The 17673-nt window shown below is 36.2% G+C and overlaps 1 protein-coding gene across 1 annotated transcript in view; it reads left to right on the top strand.

Moving 5' to 3' along the window:
• LOC136856011 (probable G-protein coupled receptor Mth-like 1) overlaps window positions 1-13621 on the top strand; it is a 33385-nt gene extending 19764 nt beyond the window's left edge. The window contains 6 exon segments of the mRNA XM_067133563.1: window positions 822-900; window positions 5721-5804; window positions 6726-6813; window positions 8933-9228; window positions 9984-10073; window positions 12151-13621. Of these exon segments, the coding sequence (XP_066989664.1) occupies window positions 822-900; window positions 5721-5804; window positions 6726-6813; window positions 8933-9228; window positions 9984-10073; window positions 12151-12433 (920 nt within the window). The 3' untranslated portion in view covers window positions 12434-13621.
• Window positions 13622-17673: the final 4052 nt, after the last annotated feature.

Below are 17673 nucleotides of genomic sequence, written 5' to 3' on the forward strand. Positions count from 1 at the left end.
AAATTCAGATATTTCATAGTTGCCAAGAATTACATTTAGTTTTTAGTGAATTACATTGAGCCGATAGTGAACAAATGAGCTGATTACCACTTTACAGCTCATAAGACAGCATGCTATAAAATATTTTAAATTTTTTAACTAAACCATTGACCTTTCAAGGTCAAATTTGGTTCACTAAATCACTAGGAAATTGTTATTATAAACTGTACCAGTACTGAAAAGATACCACAAAGATGTAGCCAGCTATGGAGCATTTCAACTGCTAAAAACTATGACCTTAAACCTTTGACTGAATTCTCCATTAAGTTAATTACCTCGAGAGGGTCACTTCACAAACATTTTTGATGTTGTACGACTGGAACCTCGAAAGTTCAAGCGAAGATGCAATGAATTACTACTATAAAACAGATCTCATTGTACTTTAATATTTACTTACATTTTATCTATTTATTCATTAATTTGTTAATTTATTTTTTATTTGCTTATAACTGCTCTCTTTTTTTCTGGATTTCCTATTACCTTCTGTTGATTCTTTCAAATGAACACCATAATATTCTTTGGAAGCTTGAATTACAAGTCAATGGCCCCTTTGGTGGGCTTGTTCCATATGAATGGGGCTCATATTCTGAATAATAATAATTACCATTATTGTATTAAGGCCAGGTCATCAATTTTCACACAGTCCCACTACCAGTCAGACAAACTTAACAGACAAACATGCAAGCTATCAGAACCAAAAAAAAAAAAAAAAAGAAATACCCTTCTCAGCAAAGGCATAAACTCAAGAAATATTCTCCTAAAATATTCTGTTTCCTTTGCAGCTCTTGTCATGCAGTTTGGCTTCCTGTCCACATTCTTCTGGCTGTGTGTCATGTGCTTTGATATCGAAAACAAGATAAGGTCAGTGAACTGTCAGATATTTTTTGCTTTGTATTACTCTGCTTTGTAATGATTTGACGTTGTGAGTCGGTATTCTAGTCATGCGATTGCTAACTTTTGTATGTTTGATTTGATTTGTCCAGAGGGTTCTTGGCTAATGTTATTAAATAATCTGTGCTACTATAGTAGGCAGTCTACCTGCGTGTTTCCACACTGTTTCGCCGTGTTTAGTACTACCCCCTTGGGGATCAAATGTCCCTAAGTGCACTTGATCACATTTAATCCCCTAGGTAGACCGCCTACTCTATTAGCATCAAATAATCTTTATAGAAATTCCTAGTATTGCAAGATTCCCTAAGGGGAGTGAATGTTTTTAAGAATACTGGTTGTGCTGAGTGATTTAAATGCAAAGGTAGATTGAGATGAATATAGAGACTGAGTAGTTGGTAGGTTTGGAGGCCCTGGTGGGAATAAGACTTTTCAGTCTTGTTCAGACTGTCAAAGACTGGAAAAGTGCAAGGAATTTACCAGTCAGATGCTGCACTATAGCAGTGACAGTGGGATTAAGTCACTAACCAGAATATGTGAAGACAGAATACCGAACTAGAATAGAGGATAACTGTTCAGCTGTATAAAGGAAAAGGTGATAGAGATTATAAGAACTGTTGAAGCCCAAAATTTTTAGTATACCAGGAAGATTTATGGTAGAATACTGACTGAGAAATAAGACACATCACACAGTGACTTATCTGATAAGGTAGAAGCTGTGTTTGGGTTCAGACAAGAACACGAGTGTGTGGATCAAGAGTTTTGAAACAGTTGTTTGGGAAGTTCATGAGTAAAGGGAAAAAGATTTTATGTGGTAAAGACAGACCTAGAGAAATGTCATGTTAAAATTGACTAAACCACAATGTTGATGGCAGTGAGGATTTAGGATGCAGAAGTTAATTTGTTAAAATAAAAAAAAATTTTTATCATGAGAGTGAAGTTTCTGTCAGAAAATATAGATATGATTGACTGGTTTGGTGTTAAAGTGTCTTCAAGACAAGTGTATGCATTTCCCACGCCTGTTTAATACCTTTATAGACAGGGAATGAAATGATAGGAGATAAATTTGCAAAGTTTTAGAGAATGAAGTTCTTGAATAACCGAACTTCTACCTTAAATTTCGAATTGCATCCAGACACTGCACTTAATACTGGGCGGGGTGACCCACTTTCTTGATCAAGAGCCGTCGGCCCAATAAAAACACGTCTTTGTGGAAGACTCATCGGAGAGAAAAAAAATATATTAAAAATTATAAAAAAAAACTAGGCCTATCTAGTTGTATCCGCCTGGGTCGCTTACGTAAGCTGAACCTGTTAAATCTCCGAGTGATTTCTAACGAGTCACTTCGGTTTCTGGGTCAGAACAGGAAGGAGAAACAGAGCTCTGCTTTGCTGTTTTTACTCACTGCCCATGGCTGGCTCAAACAGCAGCTGCATTCTCTCGTCTGCTGCATCAGCAGCAGCATTGGAGGTGGAAAACCGGCCAGAACGAACCAACGGGTGAAGACTGCAGCAGCTCTCTCTCTCTCTCTCTCTCTCTCTATCGAGCCGGTGACAGCCACCAACTGGAAATAAGACTACAGCTCTGGAACCGGTAAGAGGTAACCGCTGGAAGGCAATTGCAGGTCTGGAACCGGCGAGCGAGAGAGAAGAATTATGGAGAAGAGATGGGAAAAACGCCTTCAACATACGAGAGCTGACATGGAAAGAGGACTAGGCCTAGTTCTGCTATGCAATCACGTACTGAACACTCCGGTGTCATGTTGCTTTCCGAATGCTTCTCAAAAGAAGAAGAAGAAGAAGGAGGAGGAGGAGGAGGAGGAGGAGGAGGAGGAGGAGGAGGAGGAGGAGGAGGAGAAGGAGAAGCTGAATAGGAGGAGGAGGAGGAGGAGGAGGGAAAAACCCGTTTAAAAAGAATTTCGCTGAGCAAGAATGGAGAACAAACAACCGCTTCGTTTACACAAAGCTAGGCCGAGTGTGTTTCCCGACGACTTCCTCCTGTATCCAACCTTTCTTATCCATCACCGACAATAATCCCGACTCCTAATCGAGCATTTAATCGTCATCGTACTTAAGAGAAGCGAAAGGAAAAGTTAGAAAGCTGTTAAAACCGTAGAACGGTGTTCCCGCGTGGCGGCACCTTTATTGACGTCGGCTGCTCCTGGGGTTGGGGGTTGGGGGCGGGGGGGGGGGAGGTGATGAAACCAATAGCGCCATGCACCATTGCCCTACTCTCATGGTTCCCATTGCTGCTTATGTGGTCAGGTATTATTTATTCGTGTGTTTATCTTTACTCTCTCTCTCTCTCTCTCTCTCTCTGATGAGATTCTCCAGTGGGTCTAGTTCCCAGAATCCTCAGAAAGGTGCAGCTGAGTCAGCACTATTCTCTCAATGATAATTGTGATTCGTCGGCGAGAAGCTGTTGTGGGGAATATCTCTTCTTTTTTATATGTATTTTTTTATATATCTTTATATTTTCTGATGGGTGTTAGCCATGACAGTTAGGTGCATTGTGGGAAATATGGACTCTGGGGGAAAAGATTGCTCTGAATCGCTTCCGGACGATACGTGAATCATTTTTTTTTAGAGCCAGTGAATGACTTTTTTATAGATTTAGTTTTTTGATGTATATTTTATTTTTTTGGTCTGGATTTTTTCGAAGGTGCAGGCATCACTTACTGGTTTTTGTGATTTTTGTGTTTTTTGGGAGGAGACTGTCTGTTTAAATTACATTTTTGGTACGGTTTATGGGGCTTATTGCTGTGTATGTATGTATGTATGTATATATATATATATATATATATATATATATATATATATATATATATATATATATATATATATAAATCATAAATCAAAACAATTGTGCCTCTGTTGACATAAGCATCAGAGAGAGAGAGAGAGAGAGAGAGAGAGAGAGAGAGAGAGAGAGAGAGGAGAGAGAGAGAGAGAAAAACGGAAGTCGAATTACATGCTGCCGTAATTGGAAAGGGGTGGGGCTTGACAGTTAATATAGGTGGCGCCGTTCGTCAACCACATATATATATATATATATATATATATATATATATATATATATATATATATATATATATATATATATATATATATATATATATATGCTGGTTTTATCTTTACATCTTTACACCGGCTTATCCACAGCGGTAGAAATCTAAAAAATATCAGTCAGTATTTTATTTACAAATCTGTTCATCTATGCAGGCAGCCACACAAACACCTGTGCTACAACCTTGAGTAAACCACTTTCCCCCAAAATCTAAACATTTTGCATATTTCTTTTGAAGTGGATAGATCGAGTTTATATATAAATGATATTCTTTCAAAAAGCTTCCTTTTATAAAACTGAACTCGATAATGTTAATTTCCAGTATATTATTGGAATAAACTGTCTTAATTGCTCCTAACCAGTTGATTGTACGATTGTTAATGTTTGTATAAAGAAAATTGTACTATTTATGTGAATGTCATGTACATTTTTATACCGTTCTATTCTCTTCACGAGTGATTTTCCATTTGCGTTTCAAAGCTGAACCGTTACAGAAACATCACTTGTAAAATGGAATAGAATTTAGAATTTAGGCTAAAAGCCAAGCGCTGGGAGCTATGAGGTCATTCAGTGCTCAGCTCATTCTGTGCTCAAAGGGAAATTGAGAGTAAAAGGTTTGAAAGGTGTAACAGGAGGAAAACCTCAAAGTTGTTGCATTGTGAAACAATTGTCAGGAGAGGATTATGGAAAGTAAGGTGGAAGAAGCAGAATATGAACGGAGGTACAGTAAAATGGAATGAAAGGGGTTGCAGCTAGAACGCTTTTTTTATATATTCACACTTTACACAATCTCTATACATTCCGAAATCATTAGCAGATCTTGTGACGCCAGATAACCCTCAATTAATCAATCAATCAATCATTAGCGGATCCAGGGGGGGGTCACCTGGGCACGTGCCCCCCCTTGAGAAATGATAAATTAATAATATTGAAGATTTATATAATAACATAAATGAGAAATATAAAATGGGAAAAAATTTTATTATAGAAATAACGGTAAAATTTTGAGAAAAAATAATAATCTTCATGATAACATATATATATATATATATATATATATATATATATATATATATATATATATATATATATATATATATATATATATATATATTGAAAATCAGTGCCCCCCATGAAATTCTTCTGGATTTGCTAGTGTCCAAAATACTCATAGACAGTTGTCTGGGAGAAATTCTGAATCAGTAAATCACTATAACGTTAAGCTTTCACGCATTTTTACAGTGTGCATGATCATCTGATGATGCACATTGTAAAAGACGCGAAAGTTATGGAAAAATTCTCATATAGCATTTTTACTTTTAAATAATTTTAAATTATTTTTTTAAACAGATTTTTCAGACATTTTGTGAAGCTTCCTTGAAGCGTTATTATTATTATTATTATTGTTATTATTATTATTATTATTGATATAAGAATTCACTATTGTATAAATAAAATGTATCGTATCATTTACAAATAATACAATTAATTTACACATTTGTGGATTTTTATTATAAAACAGTTCAATCATTTGAATTTCATAGCTTTATTATTATTATTATTATTATTATTATTATTATTATTATTATTATTATTATTTATAATAAAAAACCACAACTTTATAAATAAACTAGTATTTGTAATACCTAAAATGAGACGATTTTTATAATAAGACTTTTAATGACATTCTGAATTTCTCAACATTATTATTATTATTATTATTACAGGAGCCTCAAGGAATTCAGAGCTTACGTGCCACTTCATCCTATGGCCTACGTTGCTTTCGGGTTTGGTGGACCAGTCCTCATAGGGTAAGTATTATTATTATTATTATTATTATTATTATTATTATTATTATTATTAAGAACATGAGCCTTATTCATATGGAACAAGCCCAGGAAAGGGACCATTGATTTGAAATTATTATTATTATTATTATTATTATTATTATTATTATTATTATTATTATTATTATTATTATTAGATATTAGTGTTATTATTACTAAACTGACAAATAACAAAGAATACAGTGTCAGGTCAGAAAAAGAAAGAATGAACAAAGACACAAAAATAAGCAAAACATTAAAACACAAGAACTGTCTCCAGGTAGCAAATGCGTTGCCTGACCATCCGAGATTCCAATTGCAAAACACCCCAGAGTGAGGAAAAAGACGAATGACTGGTGGGAGCAGATGGCAAAACTCAAGTAAAAGTGACATTTAGACAGATTTTCATCATTTTTTATTTTCTAGAATTTACTGAATCGTGACGCAAGTTCCTGCGTCTTCCGTGCTTTCGTGACGGGAGTGATTATTGAATGTGCAGCGAGTCAAAATGATCGCTTTCACTTTTTTCGTGAATTATGTTCGTTTTGGTTGTGAAAGTGGTGTGATGTGGGTGTGAGAGGTATTTAGTTTTGAGGGGTTAATTGGAGGTTGCTTTTGTTAAATATTATGTCTATATAGATGCATGTCTGTGTCTATATGCGTTTATTTATACTGTAGACTGCATACAATATAAGCTGTATATATACATTACATAAATTATATATATAATATATATATATGAATATGTATATTTGTAAATATTTATATATAGTTATATATATATATATATATATATATATATATATATATATATATATATATATCATATATATATTTATATATATATATATATATATAATATATATCTCTCAAGGTACCTTACTCACCTGAATTTTCTCCTGCCAGGCTGATCACGCTGTTAGTCCACGCAACGGTACCTATTGGTACACCTGGGGTCATTGTCTCTCTCATTGGCATATCCAGGTGTTGGTTCCATCTCTCTCTCTCTCTCTCTCTCTCTCTCTCTCTCTCATATTCTTTTTCTTTTTTAACTAAGGATGAAGATGGATTGCTACACAAACTCTCTCTGAAGATGGATTCTCTCTCTCTCTCTCTCTCTCTCTCTCTCTCTCTCTCTCTCTCCCCTTGTCAAGACGGGAATTTAAAAAACTCTCTTTGTAAACATTGCATTCCCTGCTTCCATTCACGAGATTTATTCAGCTGGACTGAAAGCTGAATACGTGTTTGTCTGGATATAATGAGTTTTTTTTATTTTTTGATACACACACACACTCATATATATATATATATATACATGTGTATATATGTATATATCTATCTATCTATCTATCTATATATATATATATATCTATATATATCTATATATATATATATATATATATATATATATATATATATATATATATATATATAACAATAAACAGGATATATATATATATATATAAACAATAAAGGAAGGAAGACTGGACAGTATCTCAGTATATCTCTCGTTTACTTGCACCAACATTTCGGGAATCAATTCCCAATTCCCACCAATCAGGCCTACAAAAAAAAAAAAAAACACGAAAATACAATAAAATCTCTCATTTATACAATCTTAAGAACTCATCCCGAAGGGGTAATATATTAGTAAAGTATTCAGTTGCATGACTCAATAGTCATCAGTTCTTAATACCTAGGAGAAAAAAAAAATTGAACAATAGTTTGAATATAATCAGTTAATGTTTTGTATTCTGCCATTTGGTACCGAGAACCAACCGTCAAATCAGGTCACTGGATATTTTATTAATATATTAGATCTTTGTGAATCAGAAGGAAGGTCCTATTGAAAAAACTGAAGCATATTATTATTATTATTATTATTATTATTATTATTATTATTATTATTATTATTATTATTATTATTAAAATAGTTTAACCAGACCACTGAGCTGGTTAACAGCTCTCATAGGACTGGCCCGAAGTGCTCAATATTTCGAACGGAGGTACAGTAAAAGGAATGGAATGCGTTGCAGCCAGGGGTCGAAGGGACGCTGCAAAAAAAAAAAAAATACCTTAAGCAATGCCTACAGTGCACCGCGAGAGGTGCGCTGACGGCACTACCCTCCTAGGGGGATTTCCCCTCAAAAATGGACCCCTCTAATCTCTGTCACTTCCTGATGATCCCATGAGGACCCAGAATCTTGCAAGAATTGGGCAGCGTTTAATTTTGATTCTGAAGGATAAACGGTGTTTGCACTTATTATTATTATTATTATTATTCAGAAGATGAACCCTATTCATATAGAACAAGCCCAAAAAGGGGGCCTCTTGCTTGAAATTCAGACTTCCAAAGAATATTATTATTATTATTATTATTATTATTATTATTCAGAAGATGAACCCTATTCATATAGAACAAGCCCAAAAAAGGGGCCTCTGACTTGAAATTCAAGCTTCCAAACAAAAAATACTAAAATTAAAAATATACACTAAAAATGAAAGTACAAATATACTAACAATAAAAATAAAAATACTAAAAATAAAAATACTACAGTATTCATTAGAAAGAAGTGACAGAATGTAATAAGAAATATAGAACGAAGAGATCACTTATTACAAAAAAAAAAAAAAACAAAGAATTAATAAATATAAAGATAAAAAAATTTAATTATTAAAACACAATGAGAAATTTTTTTTATATTAGTGATGGAGAAATAAGTCAAAAGGTTCAGGGCTACAGATTTTTATCAGCTGAAATGCTTCCTAAATGGTATATTGCCAAAACTGATAATTTATGAAAAAAAATCTCATGTCAATTAAGTGAACCAATCAACGGTCTAGGTTAGAAAAAAAGTTAAAATATTTTACCAAATTTGACCTTGAAAGGTCAATGGTCTAGGTTAGAAAAAAAAGTTAAAATATTTTACCAAATTTGACCTTGAAAGGTCAACGGTCTAGGTTAGAAAAAAAATTAAAATATTTTACCAAATTTGACCTTGAAAGGTCAACAGTCTAGGTTAAAAAAAAAAAAAAAGTTAAAATATTTTACAGCACGCTCTGACATGAACCGTGACATCAGGTGAATGTAACTGACATAACGTTAATGAAATGTAACTAATGTAATTCTTCGCAACTGCGACTTCTCCTGCATCACATCTCGAGTCAGAACTCTGACGCTGTTTCCACCATCCACAGGCGACATGGAACTGTTCGTCTACTTCTACGGCCCCATCGCCGCTCTCTTCCTGTGCAACATCGCCCTCATCATCTCCACGACGTATAACTACATGCAGATCGAGCAAGGGGCCCTAGGACTGGCCATGAAGGCCAAGAACGAGAGCCCCCAGGGATCTCAGCCTCCCATCGAGTACGACAGACAGAAACAGACCAGGAAGAACTTTGCTGAGTGAGTTGTGTGGGTTTTTCTTTTGTTTTGGTTTTTATTTCTTCCTTTCTTTAATTACTTATTGGTTGTTAACTGTTTTTAGCTTGCTGTCAAAGAAAACAGCTATTGAGATGGCTGCTATTGTCTGTCCGCCCTCAGATCTCAAAAACTACTGAGGCTAGAGGGCTGAGAACTGGTATGTTGATCATCCACCCTCCAGTCATCAGACATACCGAATTGCAGCCCTCTAGCCTCCTCAGTAGTTTTCATTTTATTTAAGGTTAAGGTTAGCCATGATCGTGCGTCTGGCATTGCTATAGGTGCCAACACAGGACACCACCGGAACTGACGCTGAAAGTTTCATGGGACATGGCTGAGTTTCATGGGACATACAGCATTATACGCTGTACAAAAAATTCGGCTGTGCCAAAGAAACTTAACCACATTTTTTACTTGCTTACATTTTTTACTGGTTTATTTGTTTATTTATTGAACATCTCCACCAGCAAAATCTGTCTGTGCCTGTATGTCTGTTAACAAAGACTTTGAAAGCTATGAACAGAATTTGATGAAGCTTACCACTTTTGACAATCTCAAATGCTTCTTGTATGACCACAGAGTTAAGGATTCCTTATTATTTACAAGCTTTTACATATCAGCAATTTAGGGCCTGTATTGGAAAAAATTTTGAAAGAGAGGTGTACTGTAAATGTTTATAGTTCTGTAAATAAGAGTTTTTTTTCACCGGTGTGTAATGTTTTTTACCTTTTTTTCAGATTCAAGCACAAATTCTTGCTCCTGTCCCTCATGTGCTTTTGTTGGATCACAGAAGTGCTTTCATGGAAGATCCCGCCCCCAGAGATCTGGTGAGTCTCTCTCTCTCTCTCTCTCTCTCTCTCTCTCTCTCTCTCTCTCTCTCTCTCAACATCTTATTCTCGTTTTCCTTCTTTGCCTTGATAGGAAGACCTCAAGCTTAGGAGACTGTGTTTTTATTTTCTTTTGGTAAGATTTACTTTTTCTTCACTGACATTTTCTTTGTTCTACTGTTCTATTGTTCTTGTTTCCTGAAACTGTTGTTTTCCTTGTTAGTTGTTCAGCAGCTTCAGTCTGGGTTCACTTGAGTCTTTTTCTTTCTCTCCTATATAAGTTGTTCTGCTATAGGTCTCTGGCTGTGAGTTTCTGAGAACTGAAAGATGCCACTTTGATTTCTGTCATTGTAAACAACTCTAGTAGATTTCTATAATGCCATTTTGATTTCTGTGTCCCTGTAATCAACTCCAGTAGATTTCTATAGAATCTGGGGATTTCCAGTTACATAGTGAATATGCAAGGTTATATTTAACATTTGTTAAATCTTCCTTCTGTGCAGAATGTGGTACTATTCCAAGGAGCATGACAACAAATTAAAAAACTGAAGATTCTGAGAATTTTCCCGTAATGATCTTAAGGAGCTACTCTGCTGTGATTTCCCTTTTCAATGCTGTCAGTATTTCCTCAGAGGTCACATTATTCAGCTCTCTCTGGTATTTTCAAGTGTTTCTTGATGTCATTATTGCCAGAGGAGGAATTGGAATAAATCTCTCCAGTTTTGTATTGGTGCACTCTTCTGGTTCGGAGCCTTGATACCCAAGTTTGGTTAAAAGACACTAAATCCTGCCTAACTCCTTGAAAATATTCCAGCTGAAGTGACTGAACACATGTAGGCCCACTGTTCTTTCACTTAGCCTTCAGGCTTCATCCTACGCTGGTAAGTTTTCTGTAAACCCAAGTCAAGAACAGCCTTTCCACTTCAAGACAAGCACTCTGAAAAGGGGAAGACTTATTTCCACCCAATTCCATCATGAAAGCAAGGAGAGATCTTTCACAGAAAACAGGTGCAAGATCTTGAAGCACCTGATCAGTTCTATTGCTCAGTTATGTATCATCAGGGTATCTGTTACAGATGGGGGGTTTTAGGTCCTAGAAAAGTCTCTGTACTCTAACAGCCAAGCTAATGTTCAGAAACAGGACTCTGACTATTCCATCTACCTATCAGAGGTGTTTACCTTTGTGTGCCAGTAAGGGTATTTCTCCAGTGCAAGACTGGGTATTTTCTTGGTTACACATTCAGAAATGTTTAGACCACAGCATCCAAAAGATAGACCTTGTCTAGAATCATTGTCAGCAGTTCCAATATTGTTGATGTTTATGTATAAGGCCTTAGCAACCAAGACCCCAGCTAGGAGCGAGAACCAGAGACGAAATTATCATTTACCAGTGAATGTCATGCAGCCAACCTTCAAGGAAGAACCTAAGGACTCAAAAGAGAACTATTGCAGTGTTTCTCAGAACTCCAGCTGCCTTAATCCACTGTCTTATTGGGAACAGTTAGGAATAGCACATCTCCCCACAGTGAAAGATGAAGATGGCCACTACTGCATATAAATTTAAAATTAAAGGTGGCCACTACTGCATATAGATTGAAAATGAAGGTGCCATCTTCTAAAACTTCACAGGAACATTAAATCGGTGGTTTGAAGTGCAATTAATGCTAGCGAAGATTCGGGTAGTTTATAAAGAAAAACAAAACTTGCCTTTCCATCCAAATGTTTTAACAAAAACTTACTGACGTACTTATACTTACGGAAACAGCTGTTTGAGTTTATCAGTAATTAAATGGATTTCCATGCCCTGTTAGAGTTTGAAGTACATGTTTTGGTACTTGTAAATGTAGCAATAGAGTAAATTCAATAGTTAATATCGCGTTGTGTCAGTGCATTAGTAGAGTTTAAAACCTACTATGCATTGCCAGAATATTATATACCAACATAAATACCATTTGTATGTTATCAGGATTACTGATTAATCATCTGACTTTATTTTAACATGTTAAGAATGGTGAAAGGTGCATTTGAACCTCCTTTACACAAAATAACAGAACTAAAGCCTCTTCATCTTTCCCAGGGCTCTGACGGACATCCTGAACAGCTTGCAAGGCCTGTTCATCTTCGCCATCTTCCTGACGAACAGGAGGAACCTCAAGATTCTGAAGGCCCGCCACCCGCGCCTCTACTCCGTCTTCAGACCCGTCAAGAACCTCTTCAGGAAACTCAGGGGCGTCCTGAGGAAGGGAAGCAAGAGCGGCAACCAGGACGACTGCGCAGGACTGGACAAGGAACTGTCCATATCGTCAGAGTTCTCAGAGCTGTCAGAGAACGTCAAGCCTAGCGATCCTACGGCAACTTGAGAGAAGTAGATTTCGGAATCAGCGCGGCGAAATGCTCTTACTGGAAGTTTGCAATTTTTTTTTTCTGAGCAAATAAAACGCTTGCTTCTTATGATTTTCTAAAATATAAAAATGGGACGGACGTAAGAATTGGCAAGCAGGGGGCCAGAGGGAGAGAGCGAGAGAGAGAGAGAGAGAGACAGGGACAGACAGAAGACGCTTTGAACAAGTCCTTTCTATAATCTTAAAACTGTCATCTCTCAGAGCAGAGATGTCACACTTTGCATTGTCAAATCTTGGGTCTGATTCTGAACATTCCTGCAGATCGAGAGGATACATTGGCCAGAAATGAAAAGCACAGATTACAAAAATTAATATAGATTGCTACACACACTTCCTCTTGGTGTTAACCAATTGGCTTTCTGGACAGTGAGGAGTGGACGGTGTAATGCCCAAACACTATACACTGCGTAGTGTTAATGACGTGCCATTGGGAATCGTGAAAAATCAGAACTGAAATTTGAAAGTTTCCAATAAATGGTGACCACGAGGAAACAAAATACGTACGAAAACGAAACAAAACCTATACATATATATATATTTTTTCGTCTTCATGTGACACGAGGTCTTCGGTGATATACTTATGAAATGTAAATTTGGCAATTGCACAAACTTCTGTAACTTATTGTGTTCTACTTTGTACTTTTACTTAATAGATTTATATTGAGGGCTTTGCTGACACAGACACGCAGATGATGTATGTATATATGTATATATATATGTATGTATATGTATATATATAATTATACATTTTCGAAGCCAATTCCCTGAGTGACAAAGATGTATACGTGATATATATTATATGTGTGTGTGTGTGTGTGTGTGTGTGTGTGTCAATTGTTTGATTGACTTCTAAAATTCAGCGTCGCAACGATGATGTCATCGACCCCTAAATTATATATATAATATATATATATATATATATATATATATATATATATATATATATATATATATATATATACAGTATATGTATGTATATATATATGTGTACTTGTATATGTATACAATCACATCCGCACGAAATTACTTTTTGAGGTTGCAAGGGCCTGTCAGATACATCAATCATCTTTGATTAGTTCATGCTTATATTTATAGCTTTTGTTAATTGTTATCATATGTGAAATAAATATATGGACAAAAGACTGCTGTTGTTATTATTATTATTATTATTATTATTATTATTATTATTATTATTATTACTCTCCAAGACTTTGAATCTCAAAGGACTTGACGTCGTAAGGATTTGGTCTCAAAGCCAAGGAGAGTTTATAGCATAACCTACAGTCTTCTACGCAAGGCACACTGTTCGTGGTACCCTCAAGGAGGGATGGCTTTGAGCCAGTCTTCCGAGTGAGAGACAAGGAAGGAGTGAAAAGTGAACTAGCAATGCAGGGGTAAAAAAAACATGGGTCATACCCATTTGCTTTTGTTGATATCTCAACTATTATCGCCTCTGCCAATGAAGCTGGGATGAGATAATGTTATCAGTCTGCGTATGTGTTTGTCTGTTAGCACACCTCAAGAATGGGTGTACGGATTTTGATGAAACTTGGTGAAATTCACTGGTGGGGTGACCTCTCTACATGACTGACCTCTGGTAGACATCAACGAAGATGTCATGATGTATTCAACATTATATTCCTTACATAGTTCAGGTCATTATAACAGGGACAAAAAGATAAGTCTGACCTATAGAACTTTACAACCTACCCAATAGTTCAGACCAAACTACCTTTATTCTACATAATTATGCAAAGGGGCCAGTGGTGAGAGAGGCTGAACTTGGCCCAGGCTGGATGATGAACAGTCTAAGCTGGGGGCCTATTGCAAGTAGACTGCTATAAAGGAGATACGGCTAAACAGCCTTGGCATCCATACACACTCCAAGCTTCCTACCAATGTTTTGCTTACATCCTGATACTATATATGCTTCTGTCATTCTGTGACTCTTCTTCCATCCATACCAACTTTCATTTCACCATCTTCCTGGTCTACAATGACTATCATGCTAATGTTAACTGTCAACTTTCAAATTTTTTCACTATTCTCTGGAGTTTTTCACTAGCCCCAATCAACACTGTGCCATCTGCAAACGTCTGCATTCTGCAACTCAGATCCATAACCCACTTTGTTACCCTGCAATTTTGTATCTGCATCTACTGACCCGATTTTGGCTTCTCACATCATTCCACTGATGAATACCCACGTCTCAGTCTCATTTATACATCAAACTAGTCACTTTCCCGGCTACAGATTCTAACACATGCTTCTTCACTTCTTCATGAAACTTATTATTGCTCTCAACAACTTATCTTCTATACCACACATCCTCAAAATTCTCTACTCTATCTCTCTGTTACTATCAAGAGCTCCTTCTTGGGCCATAAATGCCAAAATATAGTTTAATCTTTCATTTTCGGACTCCTCTTGTCTAAACTCAAAGTGTTCTTCCCCCATCAATCCTTCTGTGCTCTATCTTACTTTCTCAGTCAGAATCCTACCATACCCCTTCCCTGGTATAGTAAGTAATGATACCCCACTATAACCCATGTAGTCAACTCTGTCATCATCACCTTTATAGAAAGCAACTATTCCTCTCGCCCTTCCACCGTAACCTTTCCTTCATCTAGATGTACCTTACACATCCTGGTCAGCCACTCAATAACTCTCTCAATGCTGTACTGCAACATCTCACTCGGTATCTTTTCAATCTTTCAACCTTCTGCCCTTTAATTGGGCCTCTCAAGTCCTCAGTAGTCACCTACATGTCTACACGGCTACATAACAAGCATCAATTCCTCAGAATTCTATTTCTCCATCTACATCTTTCGCATTTCTCCATCTGCATCCTTTATTCTTAGATCCATCTGGAGGAGGAATATAGAATTTAGGCTAGAGGCCAAGTGCTGGGACCTATGTGGTCACTCAGCTCTGAAAAGGAAATTGAGAGTTTGGGGTTTAAAAGGCGTAACAGGAGGAAAACCTCAAAGCAGTTGTACTATTAAACAATTGTTAGAAGGGGGTCCAGGAAAGTAAAATGGAAGAAAGAATATGAAAGGAGGTACAGTAAAAGGAATGAAAGAGGTTGCAGCTACGGGCAGAAGGGAACCTGCAAAGAGCCTTGAGGGATTTTCGTACGGGGGACACTTGCCATACCACAGACTGGAATGAGTCTACATTGTCTTCCAGAGGCAACTGCCCATAAAAAGGAAGATTCTGGAAACCGCTTTCCAGGGGACACTGGAAATCGAATATCAGACTAATTAATCTTATAAACTATTCTTAAACAAGTGTTCCAGCGGGTACGCCCACGAGACCAGACGCAGGTGGGTGCTGAGGAGGGGCTAAAACTGCCAAAAATTGGACACCTTGATCACAGGGCCATCTTCATTTCCAATCTATATATTTCATATAAGTGCTCTTTCCTTATTATTATTATTATTATGCCTGCAGTGCACCACGTGAGGTGCACTGACGGCACATTTCCAATGTTAAATATATGTGTATATTCATATGCTGTATATACATAGAGAGAGAGAGAGAGAGAGAGAGAGAGAGAGAGAGAGAGAGAGAGAGAGAGAGAGAGAGAGAGAGAGAGAGAATCATTAAACAAACACCGGTAAATGTAAAGGAGACGCCCATAAGAATATATCGTTTTTTATATATACAATTTTTCAGCTAAACATAGAAAACGGTGTTTATAAAGGAGTACAGGTGAGATAATGTGATAAACTTACCGACATGATGAGAAATTTGCCTCATTTTGTCTATATTTGGTGCTACTTTGGCTTGTTATCTACGCGTCACCTCCGAGGAGCTAGTACTAAACATGGCGGAAGCTTGGTGGGACGCCGTGTTTAGTACTAGCTCCCCTGGGGTCCAGATATTTATTAATATAATTTATCGACCGAGCAATATAGAAATGGGTGTATATGATACTTTGATCCCCTAAAGGCTAGTACTTAACACGGCGTCGCGCTGAGGCTGTTCTCCCGCCATATTGAGTACCAGCCAACTCGGGGATTGACGTCAAAACAAAAGGCGGCAAATTTCTCATTATATCGCTAATTTTCTAAGATTATCTCACATGCACTTCATTTTACGCGCCATTTTCTATATTATTTAACCAAGAGTTAAGTTAATAAATGATATTTAAACCCTCATCTGAGGGATTTTATTAGTAAATTTTAAATTTAAAAGAAACATTTCAAAATCGGAAACACAATGATTTCATAAATAGAAGAGTTTACCCATAAAGCTAAAATACCCATTTTCTATATTATTTTTTCTTTGAATACAGAAAACGATATCTTATTCAAATTTCCAGGGGAACTATAGTAAATGTTTGCTTTAAAACTTCTTCGGTAATATTTTTAAATACAAATATATTAAAAATAAAGGCCGATATTTTATAAGTAAGACTAAATTTATATAAATTAAATAAAGAAGCTTATATATTACACACGTCCTTTACTGTTCATCGGAATTCGATGGGCCTAGACAGGTTTATAGTAAATAAAGTAATTCAAAATATAGATATTTTTTGCAAAGATATTCCCTGCAACTTATTCTCTATTCCTTCGGTTCTAACAAAGTCATCTTTATAATTCTACTTTGGGGGGTAATAATAGTTAACTCAATTTCCCAGCACTTCTCAAAGACAAATTCAACTCCAAAAGTTAACTCCAAGCAAACACCAGAATGAAAAACAAAAGACGTCTTTATAAAGGTGATTTAATAAACACGATTTAATATACAATATTTACAAGGAACTACCCTTTGGGATATGGTCCCCTAGAGGCTGACTGGAAAGTGGTTCAGTCACAGGTAACCTCCTAATACTAGCTGGTAAAATAACAATTTGCTATCAACTACAATATTAAACTGACCACCACATTCTCTAGGTAAAACCAATTTGATTCAGAGAGACATTCCAAAAACATTAAAGTAACTTTAGTGCTAAGAAATATATTCAAATATCAAAATATGATTAACCATAGGTGACACTGATTCAGAACAGTGAACCAACATGATACAGCCCAGTGCATTAACACAAGACAGGAAGCCTTCAAGATGGCCATACCTGGGACATATACCCAGGGCTAGTTCCCATTAATGCCTTTCTGATGTCTCAGTCACGTGACAACTTTAGACTGAACAGAAATAAGAGATAATTAAAAGGCGTGGAAAGCTTCAGT

Source organism: Macrobrachium rosenbergii, chromosome 34 (genome assembly GCF_040412425.1).
Source record: "Macrobrachium rosenbergii isolate ZJJX-2024 chromosome 34, ASM4041242v1, whole genome shotgun sequence".
Lineage (NCBI taxonomy): Eukaryota > Metazoa > Arthropoda > Malacostraca > Decapoda > Palaemonidae > Macrobrachium > Macrobrachium rosenbergii.